The sequence below is a fragment of the Citrus sinensis genome, chromosome 3, assembly GCF_022201045.2.
Source record: "Citrus sinensis cultivar Valencia sweet orange chromosome 3, DVS_A1.0, whole genome shotgun sequence".
NCBI lineage: Eukaryota > Viridiplantae > Streptophyta > Magnoliopsida > Sapindales > Rutaceae > Citrus > Citrus sinensis.
In genome coordinates this window covers 24,172,064-24,198,054 of record NC_068558.1, presented here as the reverse complement: position 1 = coordinate 24,198,054, position 25,991 = coordinate 24,172,064, and the positions used below count along the sequence as shown (strand labels likewise).

Sequence of the window (25,991 nt, the reverse complement as noted above, 5' to 3'; positions counted from 1 at the left end):
GTGAATAAATTTTTATAAATAACTACTAGTAAGATTGTTGTAAGGATATTGAACATTGTTTTTAAGTTGCATGGGTACAAAAAATACTAGTTCTTTCATACTGATATTTATTGGTTAAATTACTAATTAACTTTTTTATAGATAAATTAATCAATTTCAAGAATATCAGTGAAAGTTTATAATTATAAAAGGAAAGAAAAGTAAGGGTAAGAAATTAAAAATATAATATATTTAACTGCACGAGTATTTTGAGGTATTTTTAAAATATATGAACTAAATAAATATTTAAGTCAAAATATAGAGATTAAATGAATATTAAATCTTTTTATGCTGTAAAAAATAATTTTTTTCAATAAAAATTAAAAGAAGTCCAGCATTTGGGCCACATGTTGTTGACAATGATAAATATATAAATAGCACTGACTCCTAGTAGAAAAGTAGAGAAGTAGCATCGTGAATAGGGATGGCAATGGGCACCGCCCGCAGTGGGTTTGCCATTACCAAACCCAAACCCGCACAAAATTTAAATTACCAAACCCACCCGCAGCGGATTTTAACAATTACCAAACCCGCAATGGTATCCGGCGGATTTTTTGCGGGTTTCCGTATTTAAAATCACAAATGTTTAATATATAAATTTATAATAATAACCTCAAATTCCATATAACATACTCAATTTTATATTTAAATAATGTAAATGAAAAATTAAAATTTCCACATCAATTCAACACAAATTTTCAAATTTAAGTATAAATTACACAAATCCATTTAAAAAACACAAACTAGTATCTAAAAATAATAATTACATTTCATATTATCATTTAAAACAAGCTCCAAGAGAAGATATTCATTTCATTCACCACCATAAGCACCCATCCAACACAATGCCTATAATAATAATTAAGATTAATATTTTCAAATACTAATTCGAAGGAAAATGCCTTTAATTTTCTATAGATTATGACTTTAGAATAGGATATAGGCCACATACACACATACACAACTTTGAACCTTTGGCTATTTGGTAATTTAATTAATGACATTATTTTCTTTATACATTTTTAGATTAAAATTAAATTAAAAATATTTGAAAAAAATATTGCGGGTTTGGTGGATATCCATGCGGGTATCCACCGGATATAAGGTTAATACCAAATCCACCCGCATCCATGTGCGGATTTTAATTTATAATACTAAACCCGCCCGCAACGGGTAAAATTACCCGCAACGGGCGGATTTTGACTGGTGGGTTTAGGCGAGTTTGCAGGTTTGCGGGTACAATTGACATCCCTAATCGTGAAGCCTTCAAAAAAATATCGCCGTCTGTCTTTAACAAACAATCAACTTAAATATATTTTTCCCTCTCACCCTTTTGAATATATTTGGTCCAAGGTCAAATTACCTTTCGCCCTTTCAGAGAAGTTTGGCCCCATTTTCACTGCAAATTAATTTATCTCTCCAAAATTCAAATTGAGCTAGCCAGACAAAATTATTTAAAAATCATTCGGTCTGTATTTTTATTTTTCAATGTTCATCCATCAAGATACCTCCCAATCTGTTCCAAAGAAAACATTGGAGCTAATTTCAATTCCAAATCCGGACAGATCTCTAATTGCACTTAACTCATATAGATTGAATACATTCTCGTTTGGTTCCAGTTGATGAACCTCTCTTTGATCTTTCCATCTTATTGGATAGAAGGACTATAATAATCAACCTATGATAAATCTATCGCAAGAGATCAGAATCAAGTATAAGCAAAGATCAAGAAAGCAAAATCTGAAAAACTGGTGTGGTTCAATTGATGATGTTACACAATAAGTGGTAAAGCAAGTCCCAATTGAGTGAGTCGACAGCAGCTTAGCTTATCTCCTCAATAACAATTATAATTTATCATGGCCTTTTTCGTATTAAATGACTTAATTGTTAAGACATGATCAAGAACATGTTTCGTTCTTCGCACATCTATAGAGAAGATAATCTCATGTTTGAGGATTTGGCTAATATAGGTATATGGGTTTAAATTCTTAAAATTTAAGTGGTGGACTAATCACCCTTTATCAGTGGTACGCCTCTTCAATGACGATGCGTGGAGACCACCCTGTTGTCACGTCTCTTGACTTTTATTCTTTTGATTTTTGTACTCTTTCTCCGCTTTTTCTTTAATAATGCTTTAAGCATTTACATGGGAAAAAAAAAAAAGAAAAAAAAAGTACCAATTGAACCCGAGAGCACTAAACCCAGCGCAGGGCTCCACTTTGGAATGCCCATAACACCCTTCATAACTTCACTCATATATACAAATTAAAGCATATGATGTACGATATTTATTTAACACAAAACTGATAGTCAAAGCTTACTAGCTGAACATGTTGTCTTCAAAATAGGTCCTAATTATTTACATTTCGTTAGCCATAGAAATGGCCTTTTGAAGATTTCTGTAAGCTTTTTCATACCGCAAAAATCCCATGAACCAAAATTCAAAATCGTCCACGGTCACTATTTCAACGTACTTTTGCTCTGGCTTGTTCACATTCCACTTTCGTTGATACTTTTGATCTTTTGTATTGGTATCAACACCTGTAAATGTGAATTATGTCAATAAAATTTTCATTATCTGACATGATTTAGTTCCAGCTAATAAAATAAATAACTAATGCCTATTAAAAGGTGAGATCTCTACCCCATTACCTGGGGATAGGGTTATAGTAAAAAACTATCTTTAGAATTTGAAGGAAAACTCACCACTTGACTAAAAGTCTTGGTAAGGATGGCAAAAAAACTCAAGCCGACCCAAGTCCAGCCCGACCAACAAAGGTTAGGCTTGTACAAGTCCAAAAAATGTGTATTTCTTTAACAATAATATATAATATTATAATGTTAGTTTTAGTACATTATATTGATTTTTTTTCTTGTTAATTACATAAATCAATCAAGAATTGTTTAATCATTTGAATTAAAATAACTTATTAAATAAAATTCAAAATCTATTATAAACATTATAAATATAAATATGAAGAGATGGACTTATTATAAAAAACGCTCGCCTAAAGTTCTATTATGTTTAATGTTCTTATTTAAAAATAATAATAATATATTGTATTATATAAGAAGGTTTGGTGAGTTACTTACCTAATTTATATTTTCATATTTTCTTGGCTTCAAAATTGAAAAATGTAAATAAATTAGGAATATGGTACTTGAAGGTTTGGTGGAACTTTTTTTATGTATTATCAATCAAAGAATATATTGTATTATATAAGAAGTAAAATTAATTTATAATCCATGATGTGGTGAAAATGGAATAAAATGAAAATTTTATAAGAAAATCCAATATACAATAGCTTATGGTTATGCTGAAATTCTAAATAAAAAATTAAGTAATTAGCTTCATTTATCAACTACAATATTGTCACATCGCACATACAAAGAATATTTCAATTTAATAGATATTTACGACTTGTAAAATAAATTCAATTAGTTAGAAGTAATATAGATTTTTTAATTAAAATTTAATTTAATATATCAATTTCTAATTTTCTGTTAGATTAAGCGTTTAAATGTAGCATATGATTAAAAAAAAAGCAATAAGTGTCGTATTTTCAAATTTAAAAGGCTAAGTATTATGGTTTATTTGAATTTGAATATAAATATTTCATGAGAGAGTCTATAATTTTCTTAAATATTATAATCGAAGGATCTTGCTAAGTTACCAACAATATAACTTCCAGCCCTTGTAACACTGCTATGTCACAAATTTTTACTGCAAAAGTTACATTTATTGTAACTTCGCAAAATGTATGGATTCCTGACAGTTTTGGGCCCCACCTAAATGCTGAGAGGATCCTACACCACAGACGTCAACCGTTGAAATTAGATAACGAGAAGATCACGTGACTATAAATGGATGGAACATTCTGAGAGTTTACACCTGTATCTCCAATTCTCCACACTGTATATGTCTGCCACGTGTCGTAGGCTTCAATTGTTAAGTAATGATTCATGTCACGTGGACCCTACATGCTACACTACCGAATATGTTTCTCATTTTCACTGCTACATAAGTTCAATGTCATTCAAATGTGTCTACCACGCGCTCTGCTTTCGATCCTTTTGTTTTCGCAAGAGTTACTGAGCCGAGTGTCTTTTTCACGCTCCTCAAATCTTGTACCGCACCGGCCCAAAACACGAACTAGCCAATGATTTTATATAGTAGTTATGCATCAACATCAGCAATCATACTGGCTCAACCCCATCTTAATCAGAAATTTGATACCCACCATTGGATATCTTACTTTTGTTTTCATTGATCCCAGGAAATAAATTAATGCATTTTGATTGCTTTGAATGAAAAAAATGTTTTATAATTTAATTTCTATTTTATTGTTTTCAATAAAGATGTTTTATAATAAACTAAGAAAACGTTTTTTTATGTGAAAATAATTTTTATACTTAAAAATTTTGTTGATGCTATACTCCCAAAGTTTAGAAAAATTATCATATAGATATCGTAAATTTTTATTAAATGGACATTGATGCCCTTTTTTTAAAGCATAATACGTTTTAAGTACAATAATTAAAAATTGACTTCAATTTTTTTAATAAATACCAATATAATATAAGTAACTTAATTTGTCTAGTGGACTAATAATATTAAGCATTTTTACATTTATTTTAATATTATATCTTTTATTTATTACAAAATATTATAATAAACTTTCGGGTTAATAGAGACAAATAAAATTATGGTCAAAATACAATCTTGATGTATTTTATTAAAAACTTAGGAGTTTTCGTGACCATTCTCTAAACTTTGGGAAGTACAATTATTCTTTTTCCAAAAATTTATTCATTTTAAACTAAGAGCTCTTTAGGAAACAAAAAGCTAACTAGGTTCACAAAACAATAAAAAAAAATTAAAAAAACTACTTTTTTTACCATTATACACCTTATTAGATGACAGTCATGTGTCCGTCACTAAAACCTGTGTCAAAAAATTTCTGATGATAGTTTATATATGTCATGGATTTTATGATGTATTATGTGTCACAGATTTGTTATTTTCATATGACAATTGTCTATCATAATATTGTCCATCCATGAATAATATATGTTATACAAAATTAAATATTTAATTGTAATTGATATTAAATAATTTAAAATGATAGATTTTTAGTTTGGCGGGAATTTATGAAATTATATTGGTCAAAATTCAAATTAGTGTGGAAATTATTAGATAGGTAACGGTGGAAGAAATTTTTTTTTAATTAGAATCATGTTATATTGGAACTGCTTCATGATAGAGCACTGCTGATGACCGTACGATCATAAAGATAAATATTATTATAACTTTTTGTTTTTGGTTGGAAGTTTGAATTAGTATACAAACATCCTTATTCATTGAACATGACTTGCTATTGAGCTCAAACTTTTTAATTATGCTCAATAAACCTTTGGATTATATTATAATTATATAGGTTTTCAGATTCTTTATAAAATCATTATGGCTAGTACTCCTTCCTTTTTATTTCTATTTTTACTTTTCTTTTATTAATTTTTCTTCAACTCCTCAAGGCTTTTTTTTTTAAAAAAAAAATGTTAGAACAAGAAATCTTTTGGTGAAAACTATCACCTATAATTCAGGATCATTCATTTTATATCATTAAAAATCAATAACAAAATAAGAAAAGCAAACCTAAATCCATAATGTTTAATTACTCTCTAGAGTTGTGGTTTGCCTTCCAGATCAACACGTTCTCCTAAAGAATCCTTTAATTTTCTCTATGCTCTCTCTCTCTGATGATAGGATGTCAGAAAGAATAGAATGATACATGTGACCTGTGGACCATGACCACTTATATAAATAACTTTTTTTATTGTCTTTTGGTATTCCTATTTCGACCAGTCATAAAAATAGAAATTATCTTTAAGTCTCTACAAATTAAAGGTCCACACCTTATTAAATACATTAAAACCTATATTACTGTAAACTTTAATATATCACTTTTAATTGGGTTTAACCATATATGATAGTTCGCAATACATAATTATTCACATATAAGCCCAACATTAGATTAAGGATCCAACAATGCTAGATTAAAAAATTCAACAATCTCCCATTTGGGCTATATATGTAACCTTATAATTATGCTTTGTAAATATAACTATATGAGTTCAACGTTACTATCATAATCAAAATGTATCAACAACCAATCAGGTCTATCAATTATACCAACATAGGATCAAAGACGGCCTTTTTTATAACTATTATAACTCGATCCATCAATGGTCACTATACCAATATAACTAAAAGACATGGATTATAATATGGGTGTGTAGCATAGAAATTTCATGTAATGTGATCTTAACATGCCCTATTTTCAACTGGTCAACTTAAATCTCAACGAGATGAAAGCATATTAAAATTAGAGTGTAAATAAACCAAAACTTAATTTCTATAGAAAATAACCTGAAATATCCATAAACTAAAATAACTGAAAAAATGTCTATATTGTATGAGCATTTAAAATCACAATCTCCAATTAAAGTAAATATCATTTAATGACATGACACCTATACGAGTAGTGTGCTCATAATTCATAAAGCATCTTGGGTGGCAATACCTTAGTAAGTGGATCTGCAATCATGGAGTTTGTGCTCACGTGCTCTATACACAATTGTCCATTATGAATTATTTGTTTAACAACTAGGAACTTGATGTCTATATACTTTGACTTCATCGAGCTCCTGTTGTTATTCGAATAAGGCATTATTGACTTATTGCCACAAGATAACTTGAGTGATCTATCAATACCATCTACTATTCATAGTCCCACGACAAAATTTCACAGCCATATTCTGTGATTGGATACTTCATAACATGTTATGAGCTCTAGTGCCATCGTAGAAGAGGCTGTAAGAGACTGTTTAATGTTGTGCAAATTTTAATGTACTCGCAAGCGCACGAATCTGTTGTAGTATAGATTAATGGTGACGAGTGTCGATCCCACGAGGAGGTGGATTTTAATTGTGTAGAATTAATTTTGTGAATGGGTGATTGGATTTGTGGTGGAAATGATTGGAATATGCTAAAACTTAAATTAAAATGGAGAGAATAAATTCTAAAATTGGTATTGAAATGGTGAGAATAAATTGAAGAGAATTCTATTGAAATGACGTACTTGGGTATCTGGATCCGTATCAACATGCATCATGGGCTAAATATTCCTTATTAATGCCAATTAAATCATGAGGGGGGAATCCACACCTCATGAACCACGCTCTAATCAATATGGTGCTAAGGGCTTATCGTGCCAAATAATAATAACCTTATACTAGAGAGCCGGTGTAACCAAGGCGGTATCTAGACAAGACTATTATTATTTGTCGACGAGAAGTCAAAACATCCACAAAAATTAGAGGGGAAGAGAAAATAAATTTACCAAATTAAGCCCATGACACATGTTGAGACTTCACCTTCAACCCAAGCTTGAAAGAAAATTAGCCACTCATAATTGAACTAGGGGCAAAATGGAAATTTATTAAAATACGAAGAAAATACAAGATGGAGAAGGAATTACAGAAAATGGATCCCAAAAATGGATTCCGAGATATCAAATTAGGGGGGGGAGGCCCCCTTTTTATAGATACATGGAGTAAATCATGACCATCGGATTAAAAACAGTTTGGACGCTCAGGATTGCGCCACGTCATCAGTCAACAGTCCACGGTTTGACCACGCGGATGAACAGTAACACGGTTTGACCCGACTTTGAACAGTAACGCGGTTTGACCCGGATGAACAGTAACGCGGTTTGGTTGAAAATAATCCTGTGTGATGCATGCACCGTACGCGAGATAGTACCGTACATGTGAATAGTGCCATTTTTCCTTTTATGCTCCTCCTAAGGTTTTCGACCGTTCTGAGTTCAAAAGTGATGTTCGTTTTGCCGTCTGATCTCTCCTTTATTATGAAATGACTATAATGCCCTTAAAATACATAAAATACTTAATTAAAATAAAACACATGTAATTAAATCACAAGAAGGTTAAATATATAAAAGTAAGGGTTGTTAGTAAGACTTAAAATGTAAAATGACGGTTTTCTCCTTTATAAATATGCATTTTCTAACACTCAACATTTAACATTCTTCCAACAGACAACAATCGCAACTAGTAGATAAATGTAGCCCAATTTGTACTTTATACTATCCTAGCATCTAGCAAAATTGGAGTCAATATACCCGACGATCTCAATTTAATCTGGCCTCTGATAAATGAGCATGTAGCCTTTTATTCTCTGTAAGTATCGCAAGACTTGTTTGGCCGCTTTTCAATAGTCTGCTCTTAGATTACTTAGGTACCTGCCAAACATCTCGGTAACATACACAATATTCGATCCCGTACAAACTTAAGCAGGTATTAGACTTCTTATTGTTGATGCATAAGGAATCTTCTGCATTTATTTCACCTCAAAATCATTCTCAGAGAACTGATTGAGACTAAACCTATATCCCTTAGCCATATGGGTATCACTTGCTTTGTAATCTTGCATGCCATATCTCTTGAGAATCGTTTTGATATAACTCTTTTGCGATAATCAAAGAATACCTCAAGAGCGATCCCGGTGTGTCTGTATGCTTAATACAAAAAAGGCTTACTAAGATTTTTTATCTCAAAATTCTTAGTTAGAAATCTCTTGGTGTCATGTAATAAGCCTATATTATTGTTGGCAAGAAAAATTTCACTGATGTATAAAACGAAAAAAATATACTTGCTCATATAGAACTTATGGTATATGTAATCATCAACCAAATTCATCTCAAAATCAAATGAGATGATTACTTGATAATACTTGAAATATCATTGTCGAGATGCTTGCTTGAGTCCATAAATGAATTTCTTAAGTTCACAAACCATATTCTTTGGGTTTCTTAACACAGTTTTTGTTGCACCACATAGATACTCTCATCAATGTCACCATTGAGAAACACTGTCTTCACATCTACTTAATGTAACTAAAGATTGAAATGTACCACCAATGCCATTATAATGCTGGAAGAGTCTTTTGTGGAAACAAGAGAGAAAGTTTCTTTATAGTTGATGCCTTCTTTCTGTATAAAGTCATTTCTGACAAGACACGCCTTGTACTGCTCTACATTATCTTTCGAATCCCTCTTGGTCTTAAATATGTATCTACAACCAATAGGATTCACACCTTCTGGTAATGGGACAAGATCTCATACATCATTGTCCTTCACAGACTTCATCTACTCATTCACGCCATCAATCCACCTATGAGAGTTAGAACTTTCTATGGCTTGACAGAAAATGATCGAATAATCTTCCATCACTCCAATGTTTACCTCATGCTCTTGGAGAAAAATAATGTAGTCATCTAGCATTGCACTTTTCCTTTCTCTAGTGGATCTCGTTAATAGAGTAGGCTCATGGGAATATCCCTCTTCAAAGACAAAGTCTCTAGCCATATCACACCCGCAAACTCGACATCCTCGAAGAACTGAGCATTTTCCAACTCAAAAATCGACTTAGTCATGGAATCATAAAACTTGTATCTCGTGGATCTTTTAGAGTATCTAATAAAATAACAACTCACTGTTCTTATTTCCAGTTTTTTCTCATTAGGCCTATAAGAGCTAGAGATCCCCAACGAGCAAGTGTTTTAGACTAGGCTTTTTGCCCCTCTAAAACTCTTAAGTGGATTTTGTAGTCGCTTTAGTTCGAACCCTATTAAGGATATATACTGTAGTCTTAAGCACTTAAAATTTTGAAAAATTATAAGCAACGTACCCTAAGTTTACATGTTATAAAACAATATTGCAAAAGTTTGAATTTATTTGATTTTCGACCCTAAGCTTGTAATTTATATCAATCATCCAGCAAAACGTTCACACCCTTAGAATACTTAACAGAATTTAAGTAAAATGGCAATTCTACCCTTGAATTCAATGGTATTTTTGACTTTGCACCATAAATAATTAAATTTAATTTAGCTTTTTTTAATTAAGAAAATGAATTGGCTAAATTGATTGGGTGTCCACCAATTAGGATAGATTGTGTAAATTTATGAAGATAAACTGAGAAGACAAACTATATATATATTTTTTCTTATTTAAGGAAAACATTAGAGTTTTAAATGTATTTAATTGAATATTGGTAATAACAAATTTTTTAAAATTTAAACTATTATTTTATTCTGAAAACTTAGTGTGAAAAGTTAAACAAATACAAAATCTTGTAATATTTTTTATACAAAATCTGTCTACGGCTGTTAATTTCACATAATATAATACTAGTAGATATCTCCATATGAACATAGCCAATAGATCTGCTGGTAACATGTTTTGATCATCGCTTGTATGTCTTTTTACATCATTTTTTGTTTTCAAATTCTTGGTGCAAATTTTAAATTAAAGGACAGGGCTCACGTTGTGCCTCGCTAGACATATGCTTTGTCATTTCTTTGCTACTTTAATTTTTCAATAAACTCGTCTCTTGACCAGGTCAACTTCAGCTAAAAAACTTGTGCTTTTAAGAATAAACATATATACCAGGCAAAACAAAATGACGAAACCATCAACAAAGACACGGGAATCAGATCTAAATTCCGTTAAATTTAGTGTACGAGAAAAGATAAGGGTATTGACTTCTAACTCTAAATTAAATCTTTGACTTTCTTACTAGACTACGCTTTCTATTGTTGAATTTGTATTAAATCTTCTTATCAGGCTTTTTAGGTGGAAAAAAATAATAATAACAATTACAGTACACAAAGCAGAATGTGATAATCCGCTCGTCTTATGGGCGACCATTGGCTTCTGGAATCGGACATTAGGCGAATCAAACCAACTTGCTGTCCGTCAATTAACTATACTAGCCTAACTCTATAAATTTGGCCTCATAAAGGTTATTTACACGCAACAACAAAAGATAAGAACAAAAAATATAACGATATAACAATGAGAAGTACACTAGTCTTACCCTCGCTGATCCTTCTCTTTGCCTTCATTGCAACGCCATTGCCTGTCAACGGCAATGCTTCACCTGATCCGGTGCTGGACATCGCCGGTAAGCAGCTCCGAGCTGGCAGTAAGTACTATATCTTGCCCGTTACAAAGGGCCGAGGCGGCGGGCTTCACTTGCTGGCAGAAGCAACAATAAAAAATGTCCCCTAGATGTTGTTCAAGAGCAGCACTCATTTAAAAATGGTTTGCCGGTAACATTTTCGCCCGTTAACCCTAAAAAAGGCGTTGTTCGTGAGTCCACCGACTTAAATATCAAATTTGACGCTGCAACAAGTTGTGCGCAGTCCACAGTGTGGAAGCTTGACAATTTTGATGCGGTATTAGGACAGTGGCTTTTGACAACTGGGGGAGTTGAAGGCAATCCCGGCCCCAGAACCATGAGAAATTGGTTTAAGATTGAGAAGTTTTTTGGTGATTACAAGCTTGTCTACTGTCCTTCGGTTTGTAATTTCTGCAGAGGTTTGTGCAGAGATGTTGGCATTTTTATTAATGGTGGGGTGCGGCGTCTGGCTTTGAGTGATGTTCCGTTCAAAGTTGTGTTTAAAAAGGTTTGAAGATCGAGCTGCTGAGAGCTCCGCAAATGCTTCCAGTTAAAAATAAAGTTTTTTTTTTTTTTTTTTCTTTTAAGGCTGTACGCATGCTTTAATAAATGAATAAACTAAGTTGTAATAATAGAAGTTGCATCAATGTTGCATGTCAATGAATAATAAATATTTTTTTTCTTCATGTGGGTATTTTGGTTCATCATTTTCTTGATTGGTGTCAACATTTTCATTTTAAATTACGAAGGAGATTAAATCATTGTGATAGTTCAATTCCAGTAAGAAAAAATTATGCATTAATTTCTTGTAATGCAGGATTTTGATTTGACGGGAGCCATAAGAATCTATGAACTTGACTCGATTATAGCATAAAATAAAATATGTAGAATTAAAGAAGCCAACCATGGGACTGTAATGGATAATCCATACACAGATGATATAACGATAAATTTTTCTATAAAAAAAGAGACTGTTAATTTTCTCTTTACTAAAATAAACATATATATTATTTATTTTCGTATTATTTTTATAATAAATAATAACCATTAGACACCATTATTAAATAACATTACTTTATTTTATTTTTCAATACACTTTTTTCAAATTTATTGTAAATTAAGTAAATCATATAAATTGAAATTAATATAAATTAATTAAGTTGAATTAAAGTTTGTTTCGTTTTAAAGTTACACGCATGCTTTAATAAATGAATAAAGTCGTAATAATAAAAGTTGCATTGATGTTGCATGTTTACGAACAATAAAAACTTTTCTTCGTGTTGGTATTTTGGTTCGTCATTTTCCTGATTAGAGCCCACAATTTTGCACCAAATGTATTTCATGTGTTCCATTTGATCTATCTTCTTTATCTGCAAATACTCATTGATGGTGAGAGATTATTTATTATTATATCATATTCAGAGAGTAAATGGTAAAATAAGAAATATTATGTCAAAAACTCAGCTAGTCCTTGAGAAAAATCCCGGGCACCAAGGACGATTGACATAGAAGAGTGGATTATTTCGGAGTTTAGCATTTTATTTTGAAATAAAATTTTGATTCTTTGCTTCCTAAGGAACTCATATTCAAAAATTAATATTTGTTAATTAAGATTCTTAGTCAAATTTATAATTTTAAATTTAATACAAAAATCATTAAGCGGTAACACTAGTTTTGTAATTAACTGATGAAAAGACAAAAATAAAAGTATGATTATAGATGAATAAACTAAACCAATCAAAATTCGATTCGATTCATTTGTTACTTAAAGATAAAGGAATCAAATCAAAAAATAATTTATATTATTATTCGTTTAATAAATAGATTGAATTTAAATTCCAAAACTTAACAACAAGTTATTTAGGATTTGACACAAATTCAACCCATCAACCCATTTTGCCTCCTTTAAAAGACGGCGTTAAAAAATGTAAGAGGAGTGTTATTAATGGATGGTGATGTTGTTTTCGAGATATCAAACACGCCTATCACTTTTGTTAAGCATATAATAAAGCCTTTTCTTGCTGATTGTCAATTCTCATATACATACATACGCTCGCGTACACACACACATACACACACACACACACATCACTACTAGAAAAATGGTCTTTACTGACACTTGGTTTGTGACACTTTATTACAAAGTATCAGTATTTGTATACATATGGGCCATTTTCAGTGTTTAACACATATGTATCACAAATTAATGATACTATGGTGTCTGTAATTGTGACATCAGAAATCGCTGACACTAAAGTATTAGTAATAAAAATAAAATAATTCTAATCATGTAACAGATGAAATTCGAACCTGGGACCTCGAACATCGGAACATTTAAGTTTAAGAAAAAGACCATTGGTCTTTTTCTTGGTGACACTAAGGTATCAGTAAAAGAAAATAAAATATAAATTTCGTTCCAAACTGATTTTCGAACCCAGGACTTTCCAAACCCAAAGCATTTAAGTTTAAAATTGAAACCGTTCTGACTTTTTGTTAGTTATGCAACTGAATTAGTAAAATATTATAATTTTAATATGAAGCACTTGAAATGTATTGAGCGCGGCTCACTGAAAATTTTAGCGGGTTTTGGCTGAAAATTTATTAGTAAATAATATATTTTCAGTTAAAAACGGTATCGTTTCACTTAGGAAAAATAAAGATAAGTAAAACGCATCGTTTTATACAAGCCTAAGACCAAAATCGAAGCTAATTTTTTTCTAAGTCATTCACTCATCAGTCTTTCACCACTCGGTTCTCCTTCTCTGTCAAAGCTAAGTAAACCAAACCCTAAAATCATATCCCTCACTGTAATCAAACTTCATGTCGATCCCAACCAAGCTCGAAGCAGAGGAATTCATTTCTATCACGATTCGGTTCTCTCTGTCTCTCTCTCTTCACTGCGATAAATTCGTTTCTGAAGGTGCCATTTATTCATTTTTATTTATTTTTAATTCTTATGTTTCCAATTTACAATGCCTATTTTCCTCATGCATGTTGTTTTGTTGCGGTTTAACTGTAGAATGAGTTTTAAAATTCTTAGTTTTTTTTTTGTAATCTTGATTGTTTATAATTTGGGACTTGGGAAAACCTAACAGAGAGGTAAAGGTAACTGAAGTTGAATTATTGTACTAGAGTCTTTAACTAAGAGTAGTTTTATAAGTGCCTGATTCAAATCAGTTTTCTTTCGTCTCTTTCTTTAGTTGCCTTGTCACTGGACTTTGAATTTCATGTACACTTTAACTGGAATTGATGGATACAATGTCAATGTAGATTTGGGTTTTTCTCATTTTCCCCATTTCTCGAAATTGCATTTTAAATTTTGCATGATGCTTTTAATTTTGGGCCTAACTTGTTCCATTTAATTAGCACTTGATAAAGATACATATTAACAAAGGGTCAATTCATCAATCCTTTCCCTGTAATGCACTTGCTAGACTTAGTATAAATGCAATATCTCACATGCAAACCCTTCAACAGCAACAAGTATTGTCCTTAATCTTTTTTTATGTGATTTCCCTTGTACAGCTATCTGACATAGTAATTAACAATCTGTCGCTTTTGAAGAATCACAAAAGTTTACGGTGTAACAGCTGTCTTCATTTGGTAATTCTTTTAAATCACTCACTTATTTTCAATTTATATTATCGTTGTGTTCTGAGTTTTACTTGTACTGAGATGTTTTAAATATTGACATGCATAGTTTTACTTTCGTTTTTGTTGCATAGACTGTTCTGGAATAAATTTTTTTATTCTAATATATACTTTCGTTTGTTCTAATATGAAAAAGAAATTTTGAAAAATGTGGATGTGGCATGTTTTGTTGGCTTGCTGAATGTGTACATGTAAGTTAGATTTGCTGGCTTGGTGAATGTGTACATGTATGCTCTGTTGGCTTGTTGAATGTGTACATGTATGCTCTGTTGGGTTGCTGAATACTTAGATATATACTCTGTTGGGTTGCTGAATGCTTACATATATGCTCTGTTGGGTTGCTAAATGCGTACATATATTTAAGTGACTCTAAACAAATAGAATTTAGATTTATTTTGCAATTTGTATTTTTTAATTTAAACCTAAAGTTTGGAGTTATTTGTGCAATTTAAGTAAACTTATTAAACTAACAACATCTAACAAATGAACAGGTAACAATACAAGTTCTGGACAAAACTTGGATATTCTGTGATAGATTGTCTGATGAGTATAGTGATGGGGTTGATGATTTCTTGGAGTTTGCCATTCTTAATTCTGAAAATAGAATGTCAATTAGATGTCCTTGTACTACTTGTTGTAATATGGAGTTTTTGAGTCCTCAACAAGTGAGGCTATATCTATTTAAAAAAGATTTTCTAGAAAATTATTTAGTTTGGAATTGGCATGGTGAGGTGGACCGGAAACCTACCTCTGTAAAATGCCAACAACAACCCCAAAGCTACCCCCAAGTCGGTGACCAAAGTTAGTCCAAAGTCAGTGACCAATGACCCCACTGTTTGTCCAAAACCTGACAAAAACATCAACACACCTCCCCTGCCATCCCCTGCACAAAATCCACCCCCAGTAGTTTGTGAAGCCACTTCAAAAATCACCCCAAGAAGATCTCCAAGATTAACTCCTTCAAAGAGAAAAGTGGATGGTCAAAGGTCTCCTACAAATGCCGTGGTATATCTATATGAACAGAAACGAACAACAAAGGAACCCGTTGTTGTAAAACCAGTGACAGCAAGGAAACTGGTTCTGAGAAAGAATACCCGTGGAGCTGTGAAAGCAAGAAAAGAGAACAAAAGTTCACAAATGAACATCTTTTCTTTGATGATTGAGAGCTCCCTGCCACGGACAATTATGATTGCCCATGATTAGAAGACTTTTGGTGTCTACTGGGAGAGCAGATTGGACAAGCAGATTTGCAATGAAGTCATTGAGTTTACAGAGCTCTCAAATTCTGTTTTGGAGATATGGATCAAGTAAGAAATAAAAAACTTGATTTATGTTTTTACTATGTTTTCTAATTTTGCAAACTGTCATTTATTTATTTCTTATATTCATGCCATGAAAGTTTTTTTTTTTTAATAGACACTTGTATGAAGAGATGGATATTGGTAGTGGTGTTATTCCAATTCAATTTGGATGCATAGCTAAGTTACACCCAAGTCAAGCAAGCTACCCAAATAGGTGTTCCTATATTTCAGACCTTTTGGACAAGATTCAAATAGCCTAAATAATTGTCTTCCCATATAACCCAGGGTATAGCTTATTTATTTTTTGTCTATTTTATTTTTTAACATAAATTATTTAAATTTATCTTGTAATCTATTTTTTTTTTTTTACTTGTTTGTTTAGTGGCCACTGGGTGCTAGTAGCAATTGATATGGTGAGGCGAAAAATTTATTATCTTGATCCATTAGGTGATAATCCTGATGATGAGTTGAAGCAAATGGTGAATGAGTAAGTTTAATTAGTTTACTTAATTCTTTATTAATTTTTTATGTTGTAGATTAATTTGTTGCATCTGTTATTTATTATTTATAGTGGGATAACAATGCATCAAGTGAAGAGTAATAAAAAGAAGGCTGTGCAGTGGGTCTCTGTGAAGGTATTAATGAAACAAAGTTATGATTTCCATTGTTACTTCATTAGTATATTTGAAACTAAGTTTATTTATTTTTTTTTAGTGTCCGAAACAAGCTGGAACCTTTGAATGTGGTTACAATGTGATGAAGTACATCCAGGATATTGTTCGGGATTTGTGCATTCTTGAAAACAATGTGAGTTTCTCCAAAACTTGTTTAATATTTGTTCGAAGAATGCATTGTGAAATGGATTTTCTTAAGTGAATTGTGAAGATGGTTAATGGGTGAACCGTTTGCTGCTTTATGCTTGAAACTAGCAATATAATCATATCTTGTGCTAGGGATTAGAGGAAGTGTTGTGTATGTTTAGGATAATCACATACACTTCATTTGCCATATTTATTATAGGTAAAAGCTATAACGCTATATACATTTTACTGAATGCATTCAACATGTTTGGAAAAATTAATGCCAATTTTTACTGTGTTCTACTATGTATTTAAGGCACTTTAGTGTAAACCAAAATGACTGGAGTTGTTGCATGTACAAATAGAATGCATATAAATCTCAGTGTTCAGTGTTAAAGTATTATTGAGCAATGATTGGAGCTGCTGCATGTACAGATATAAAGCATATAAATCCCAGTGCTGAGTGTTAGAAGTAATATTGAGTAAAGCAAATAATATATTATAAATTATCAGCTTCTTAGACAGCTTTGGTAACCGTTGTTTGCTATGGTAATACAATTTATTTGCATGTTCTTCAGTTTTGATGTTAATCCTGGCAAACTTAAAAATATATGTTTTTATTGTGTTCTTCTATTTTAGGACAGATTCTATAATATATGAATATATTTTGTTGTTTTATTTTTGAAGTTCAAGGGCTGTAATGAGTACATTATGGACGATCTTTCGCAACTTCGTGATCAGTGGGCGATGTATGTTGCAAAGTTACTTGTAGCATATAATAATGAGGTAAATTATATTTTTGCTTGTAAATATCAAAGAATTGATTTTTGTAGCATAGTAGCTAATTGATTCTATATACTGCAATTATAGGTGGCAAAGGTGAAGGGAAAGGCAAGGATCAAAGAGTAGATGTACTGATTGTTTCCTGTAAACTGTCATTATGTGTTCATGTAAATATTTGACATGTTTTCAAACAATATTTTGGATATTTGTATTACTATTTTATTTGATACATATTTAAATGTTGGTAGGAATATTATATACTTATATTTAATTATTCAAATTTGTACTTTAGTTTAATTTGAATAGATTTTCTTTGAATACCATTATTTGATTGGCAAAACTAAAAGAATAATGAAAATAATCGAGTAACAACAATAATTTCAGCACCATTTAATCGAAGCCATTAACGCTAAAAAATGACTCAGCATCATAATATTAGTGATGCTATAGTATTACAAATTGCTGACACTAAAGTATTAGTATCCGTTTATTCTATCATGTCATATCCCAGTGTAAAACAAACTATTGACATGTAATAATTGTTAGTAAATACTATTACTATAGTGTCATAATATTTTGTGATACTATGGTGAAAGTAACTTTTAACAAGTGATCATTATCAGTAATTACTAATACCATAGTGTCATAAATCTGGTAATACTATAGTAACAGTAATCACTAACACCAATTACAAATGTTACTATTTTTCTGACTCCCAGATTACTGACACAATTAACAAGTGTCAGTGAAAGTAATTTCTGACACTATTCTAAAGTCAGTAAAGACCATTTTTCTAGTAGTGCATATACACACACCATCCTACCAATATCCAGTTCGTCGAGCGCCATTTGATCAAGCTACTCTAATCTATCGATGGCAAGTATCCATCCAAATGTAAATTCATAATTAGCTATGATGAATATGTCCATATTTATATCTAATTTTTAAAATTTGATATGGATGTGGACACGAATATCCACAGATATTTAATTTTTATCATATGAAAAGAAAGCAAAAAAATATGAAATAAAAAATAACAATATAAAATAGTTAAATCAATATCAGATTTTTATACTAAATTAGAAATAAAAAACATCCAAATAACAAATATCATAACTACAAATTCACAAAAAAGAAACTATCATTTGAAATTATAAATTAATTTCAAACTCAAAAACAAAAAAAATTATTCTTCTAATAAGGCTTGTTTGTAATGACTTACAATTAAGCTTTCGATCTTGAATTAGATCATCATCATAAATCTACAAATTAATACAATTAAAGCATTAAATAAGTAAATAGTGTGCATTATGTATGACCATGATAGCATCATAATGAGCATCAAGCATGCAGAAAAAAAAAAGAAGAAAAAATAAGCACTATTCAAAACATGTGCTATGTCTCCTATTCATCATCATTATTAGTCACTTCGCGATTTATTTCTTCTCTGTTATTAGTCAGCTTATCTTTGGGAATTCCATTTTTCTCTTTTGGTTAAAAAAAATAAAAGTGGTTTTGAAATAGAATGTAAACAATTGTTATCAAACTTAAATAAAATGTGGAACTCAAATGAGTTTGATACCTTTTATTTGAGCTCATATCTAATTGTGAGTACACACTAAGTTCTCTAATGTGTAGGATGAAGTTTACTACGATATGGGATTAAAAATTGACCACCCATACTAAATTCTACTACATGTGTTGGCATGGGACATCAAATCTTGCACTCACAAATATTGACCAAAGTGTTGTTTACGGAATATTTCAAATCCACTATTCATCAAATTATACAATCACAAATAAAAGGAATTGAAACAATAACCATTTTTACCTAGTAAGTATTAGTTTACAAGAAATGGCAGGTGTTTGAAATGAATTTTTAGTCCATAAAAATTTATTTAGCCCACGAATTTCAAAAGTAATTTCTACATGTGAATTATGTCGAATTATCCATAAATTAACATGCGAACACCAAATTATCAGTATATTTCAAATTTTCATTTAACTCAAGCAAAGAAGAAAACTTCCACAGTTCACGCAACATTTGGACCATTAATTGATATCAAAACACAGACATAAAATAAAAGCTAACACATGCAGTTATTAATGCACCGAGAGAAAGATAAAAAGAAAGATGTGTTAAATAAGAAAAGAAGAAGCTGTAATGCTGAAGAGGAGATAGCAAAGTCGGGAATAAACTAATATCAATGTCCCGTGAACAAGCAACAACCGGTGTGATCAATGGCTCGTGAGCAACTAGTAGCCGACGTGTGAAGTAAAAAGAGATAATCTAGGATTTGTTAAATTAAAAATATAAAAGGGATATGACATTCGTATAAATGAATATTATGCAAAATATAATTCTGCACTTCATTTTAATTTTATAAAATAGTCTTTTTTAGCCCAATAGATAAGTGGATTCCCATCTAATATTCATATCCATCCAATATCCAATTAGATATTTTAAAAAAATAAATCATATTCTTATCCAAAATGCATCAGATAGATATTATCTAACCCAATTGGATTGGATATATGGATATCCAACTTGGATGGATCAATTCACATCCCTACTCCAATCCTTTTTGAAGACAAATTCATTAATGTTGTAGTCCATTTGGGTTAAAAAATGGGCCTAAACATAAATAAATAAAGGACATTATTTATTGTATATACTAAGTTTACCTTGCTATAAATAATATTGCAAAAATTTGAATTTATTTGATTTTTCACCTAAGTTTGTAAATTGTATTACCGTCCACCAAAATGTTAACTCTATTATAATATTCAATAGAATCTAAGTGAAAAGATAATTTTACCCTTAATTCAAGGGCATTTTTGACTTTTCATTGTAAATAATAAAATAAAACTTAGAAAAATTATAAGCTATATGCCCTAAGTTCACCATGTTATAAAAACATACAATGAAAGTTTGAATTTATTTGATTTTCCAACTTGAGTTTGTATACGGTTATAATTTACAAACTTAGAGTGGAAAATCAAAGAAATTCAAAATTACATTATATTTTTTTATAACAGAATAAATTTAAGATATACAATTAATAATTTCATATAATTTAACACTAACAGGCATCTCCATATGAACTTAGCCAATAGATCTGCTAGTAACATGTTTTCATATCATCATCTATGTCTTTCTACATCATTTCATGTTTTCAAATTCTTGGTGCAATTTTTATATTCAATGAGAGGGGCCAAGTTTCGCCTCCCTAAACATATGCTTTATCATTTATTTACTACTTTAATTTTTCGATAAACGCCTAGCTTGACGAGACTAACTTCAGCACAAAAAGAAAAGAAACATGTCCTTAATTTTTTGTAATACTGTTATACAAGATTGTTATTAATATTACATCAGGTATTACAATTAATATTTACAAATAGATTCTACAATTGAGACCTTCTTCGTGGCATGTGCTCTCAAATATTCGAGGACTGTCCACTTTACTCACATTTCATGAGGAATAGACTGGCTCCACTCAATTATTTGATAATTAAGGGAGGATTGTAAATAACCCCCATAAATGCTTTTATGAAAGCTCAAATCGTTACACTCAATATTGTAAGTGCAAGGGTTCTCCCACTGGACCAAAGATCCATTGGTAACATGTCCTTAAAATTAAACATATATACTATGCAATTTAAACAAAATGACAAAACCATTGACAAAGACAGAGGAATCAAAGAAAAGAAACATGTCCTTAAAATTAAACATATACACTATGCAATTTAAACAAAATGACAAAACCATTGACAAAGAAACAGGAATCACATCTAAATTCCGTTAAATTTGGTGTAAGAGAAAAAGTAAGATTATTGACTTCTAATTCTAAACTAAATCTTTGACTTTCTTACTAGACTACGCTTTCTATTGTTGAATTTGTATTAAATCTTCTTATCAGGCTGTTTAGGCGGGAAAAAAAATAATAATAATAATTACAGTACACAATGCAGAATCTGATAATCCGCTCTTGTCTTATGGGCGACCATTGGCTTCTGGAATCGGACATTAGGCGAATCAAACCAACTTGCTGTCCGTCAATTAACTATACTAGCCTAACTCTATAAATTTGGCCTCATAAGGGTTATTTACACGCAACAACAAAAGATAAGAACAAAAAATATAACGATATAACAATGAGAAAAACACTAGTCTTACCCTCGCTGATCCTTCTCTTTGCCTTCATTGCAACGCCATTGCCTGTCAGGGGCAATGCTTCACCTGATCCGGTGCTGGACATCGCCGGTAAGCAGCTCCGAGCTGGCAGTAAGTACTACATCTTGCCCGTTACAAAGGGCCGAGGCGGCGGGCTTACACTTGCTGGCAGAAGCAACAATAAGACATGTCCCGTAGATGTTGTTCAAGAGCAGCACTCATTTAGAAATGGCTTGCCGGTAACATTTTCGCCCGTTAACCCTAAAAAGGGCGTTGTTCGTGAGTCCACTGACTTAAACATCAAATTTGACGCTGCAACAAGTTGTGCGCAGTCCACAGTGTGGAAGCTTGACAATTTTGATGCGGCATTAGGGCAGTGGCTGGTGACAACTGGGGGAGTTGAAGGCAATCCCGGCCCCAGAACCATGAGAAATTGGTTTAAGATTGAGAAGTTTTTTGGTGATTACAAGCTTGTCTACTGTCCTTCGGTTTGTAATTTCTGCAGAGGTTTGTGCAGAGATGTTGGCATTTTTATTAATGGTGGGGTGCGGCGTCTGGCTTTGAGTGATGTTCCGTTCAAAGTTGTGTTTAAAAAGGTTTGACGATCTAGCTGCTGAGAGCTCCGCAAATACTTCCAGTTAAAAATAAAGTTTGTTTCGTTTTAAGGTTGTACGCATGCTTTAATAAATGAATAAATTAAGTTGTAATAATAAAAGTTGCACGAACGTTGCATGTTTACGAATAATAAAAGCTTTTATTCATGTTGGTATTTTGGTTCATCATTTTCCTCTTAGTGCCAACATTTTCATTTCAAAGTACGAAGAAGATCAAATTATTGTGATAGTTCAACTCCATTCAGAAAAAGTATAATATGAACTTTGCTTGATTACAGCATAAGGTATATAAAATTGAAGAAGCCAACAATGGGACTATGATAAATAAACCATGCATAGATGCTACACGGATGAAATTGCCTAGAAAAAGGGTGATTGTTCTATTGAAATGAGTATATATTCCTTATACCCTTACTATTTTAATACCTAATAATTACCTGACACCATTATTTTATAATATTACTCTTATTTTCTATTGTACTTTTATTTATATTTATTATAAATTAAATAAAATATATAAATTAATATAAAAAATAAGTACATTTCTTAGGTTCTGATATGAATAAAAAATTTATCACAAGATATTTTTCTTGTACTTTTATTTTTGCAAATTTTTTTCTTATAATAATTTATATTTCCAATATCAAATATCAAGTAAATGACTTATTTACTTCTCTTCTCTTTTTTTTTTTTTAATTTTTATGCCAAGAGGGTTATTAGATATTATAAAAATAGTAAAAGGTATGTGATAAATATTCATTTCAATAGGATACAAACTTTCAATCTCCCTTTAGAAAAATAAGGAGACTGTTAAGTAAATACAAGCACCAGGTCGGTCATGCTATTATTTCCACCCCGGCGTGGATCACCTCAGCCTATGGTACGAGCCGAACACAGGGACAAGCATAAACCGACCAGAGGGGAACCCCTGCGAGGGGAATGTACCGACCAGAGGTATACACCGAGCCGATACCTGTCCCCCAGAAAGCGGGAACACGATCCCACAGAACCGCGGCCGTTACGCTGTTCCCAGAACACAGAATCGCGGCCGTTACGCTGTTCCCAGAACACAGAATCGCGGCCGTTACGTTGTTCCCAGAACACAGAATCGCGGCCGTTATGCTTTTCACAGAACACAGAATTGCGACCGTTACGCTTTTCCCAGAACCGTTGAAGGACACGTAAGTCCCCACGTTTGCGACAATGCAACGGTTAGAGTCCCGTGAGGGGCTGCCACTACCCGAAAAAGGGGGGGATGAAGGGCAAACGGAAAGGTGGGGACAGCGGCTATAAAAGAAAAGGAACTCAACGGAGAAAAGGACAGAAAAACTGAGAGAGGGAAAACGCTGCCAAATTGCAACCAGACCATTGTCCTACGAATTTCAAATAAACTTCTTGAACCCAAATCACATTGTTTTCCCGTAAACACCTTGAGCTAACTTAGGCATCGGAGGGTTTACGCCGGCAAAACCACCGGCGTCTCTGATCCGTTTTTAGTGAGCGCAGGTCTATTGAGAGGAAGGGGGACGATTCCAGTTCCAGTGAACGAGCAACAACAGATAACACAAACGTTGGTGAAAGAATCTGGTCGGTCAAAGGGCGAGCAGATTTCAGCATCAACATTTTGGCGCCGTCTGTGGGGATCTGGATAAAAAGCTACCACCGAATTAGCACTTACCGGAGAGACAGAGAACAAGTAGACATGGATTTGTCAAGGAAGGACGCTTTGAGGGAGGATAACGAATCAGGGGAAACAATCACCCTTCGGGAAATTGCAAATGAAGCCCGAGAGAGGGTGACGCAAGATCGATTGGAACGGATGGAGAGGCAAATGGAGACTCTCGCCACCATACTGAATGATCTAAGAGATGAGCGGAGAAGGGATTGCGAAATCCCCGTGGGGAGAGATGATGTGGGAGCAGAGCCCAACATCCAGAGGCATAGAGTCAAGGAGATCCCTCCGCCAGCGGACCAACCTTATGGGGTTCATCCCCACAGAAGCACTGGTTGGATTCCTGGAGAACAAGTAGACGAAGGGAGGAACCAACCTCGCCCCAGGCAAGTACCGGGAGCTGATGGCCGAGGAGTCAACGCTGATGAAGGAGAGCTCAGACAGCGGTTGCAAAATGCCGAGCAGGAGCGAGATCAGATAGCTGCACGTGATCCTGACCGTGCTGTAGAATTGGAGGGAGAGGTGCGCAGACTAGCGCAAGTGATAGAGGAGATACAGGGTAAGAGGAAACCCCCGAGCTGAAGGATAATGCTAGATAAAGAATCTCCGCTATCAGCTGAGATCATGGGTACCATAATCCCAAGAGATTTCCGCTTCCCCGACCTCAAATACTCCGGGCGAAGTGATCCACTGGTGCACATTGAGCGTTTCAACGACATGACAGGTGTGCAGGGGCTGACACCAGCTCAGAGGTGCAGGGCGTTCCCGTTGACGCTAGAGGGACGAGCTCGAGAATGGTACCGCAAGCTGCCCCGAGGAAGTATAAAGGGGTATGAGCAGATGTGTCAGGAGTTGGTCGAGCAGTTCCGAGGGGCAGTAGCCCCAGAGGACGACATGATGGAACTGATGGGGATGAAACAGGAGGAGCACGAGTCCCTACGGGATTTTATAAAGCGATACCACCGAGCCGTACTTGATTTGGGAGCTTTCAATCACCCGCAGGCGTTGAGGGGTTTAAAGGAGGGTGTGAGGATAGGCCGGCTATGGTATAACCTGAGAAGCCCCCTGGTGCAGAATTATTCAGCAGGGTATGAGCAGGCGAGACGAGATATTGAAATTAAAGAGGAGAAATCAACAAGACTAAAAAGTGAACAGCTAGAAGAGCTGAGGCGGAAGGAGCGGAGAGCCCCAAAAGGGAACGGGTTGGGAAAGCGAACTGGAGAATCTTCAGGGATGGGCGGAACATCAGCTCGGTCCCGCCCTTACCCCATAACTCCGAGAGCACAACAGTTCCAACACAGCCGGGCTCAACCTCCACACCCCCCAATCCCAGAGCGGCAGCGAGAATTCCGGCAGATGGCTGCCCACCCCTATCACAACACTCCCAGAACATTACATGCAACCGATTCCAGGGCTAGTCGACTAGATCAATTAGCAACTAGGACAGCCCGAGGTGACATTTATGATAGCCGATCAGTTCAGCTAATAAATCAGAGCTCGGCCTATAGACAATACACTCCATTAAAGATCTCCATGGAGGAACTATATGAGAGGATCGAGGGAAGAGGTCTGCTATACCCTCCAGCCCCAATAACAAAACCGGCTCATCGACGGGATAAGAACAGATTCTGCAAATTCCACGACACTCACGGTCACACAATCAGCCAATGTCGTGACCTGAAGATTCAGGTGGAAGATTTAGTAAGGAACCGATACTTGGATGAGTATGTAGACGGAGTGTCCCCTGTCATTGAGTCAGAGTACATACGGGATGAAGGAGTTGAGAGGAGTCTAGAACGAGAACAGCCGACCATCCGTGTGATAGCAGGAGGGCCAACATTGGCCGGGGATTCAAACAGAGCACGGATGAACTATGGGAGATACGCCATGGCTAGCAAAGAGGTGCTT

The 25,991-nt window shown here is 33.4% G+C and overlaps 2 protein-coding genes across 2 annotated transcripts in view; both read left to right on the top strand.

Annotated features, from left to right (window-relative positions):
* LOC127901478 (kunitz trypsin inhibitor 5-like) overlaps positions 1-11,758 on the top strand; it is a 41,046-nt gene extending 29,288 nt beyond the window's left edge. Inside the window, exon 2 of the mRNA XM_052438881.1 lies at positions 11,505-11,758. Within this exon, the coding sequence (XP_052294841.1) occupies positions 11,505-11,599 (95 nt within the window). The 3' untranslated portion in view covers positions 11,600-11,758. The remainder of the gene's footprint in view (positions 1-11,504) is intronic.
* Positions 11,759-21,742: 9,984 nt separating this feature from the next.
* Positions 21,743-25,991, top strand: part of LOC127901477 (kunitz trypsin inhibitor 5-like) — a 32,324-nt gene continuing 28,075 nt past the window's right edge. The window contains exon 1 of the mRNA XM_052438880.1: positions 21,743-22,393. Coding sequence (XP_052294840.1) covers positions 21,779-22,393 — 615 coding nt within the window. The 5' untranslated portion in view covers positions 21,743-21,778. The remainder of the gene's footprint in view (positions 22,394-25,991) is intronic.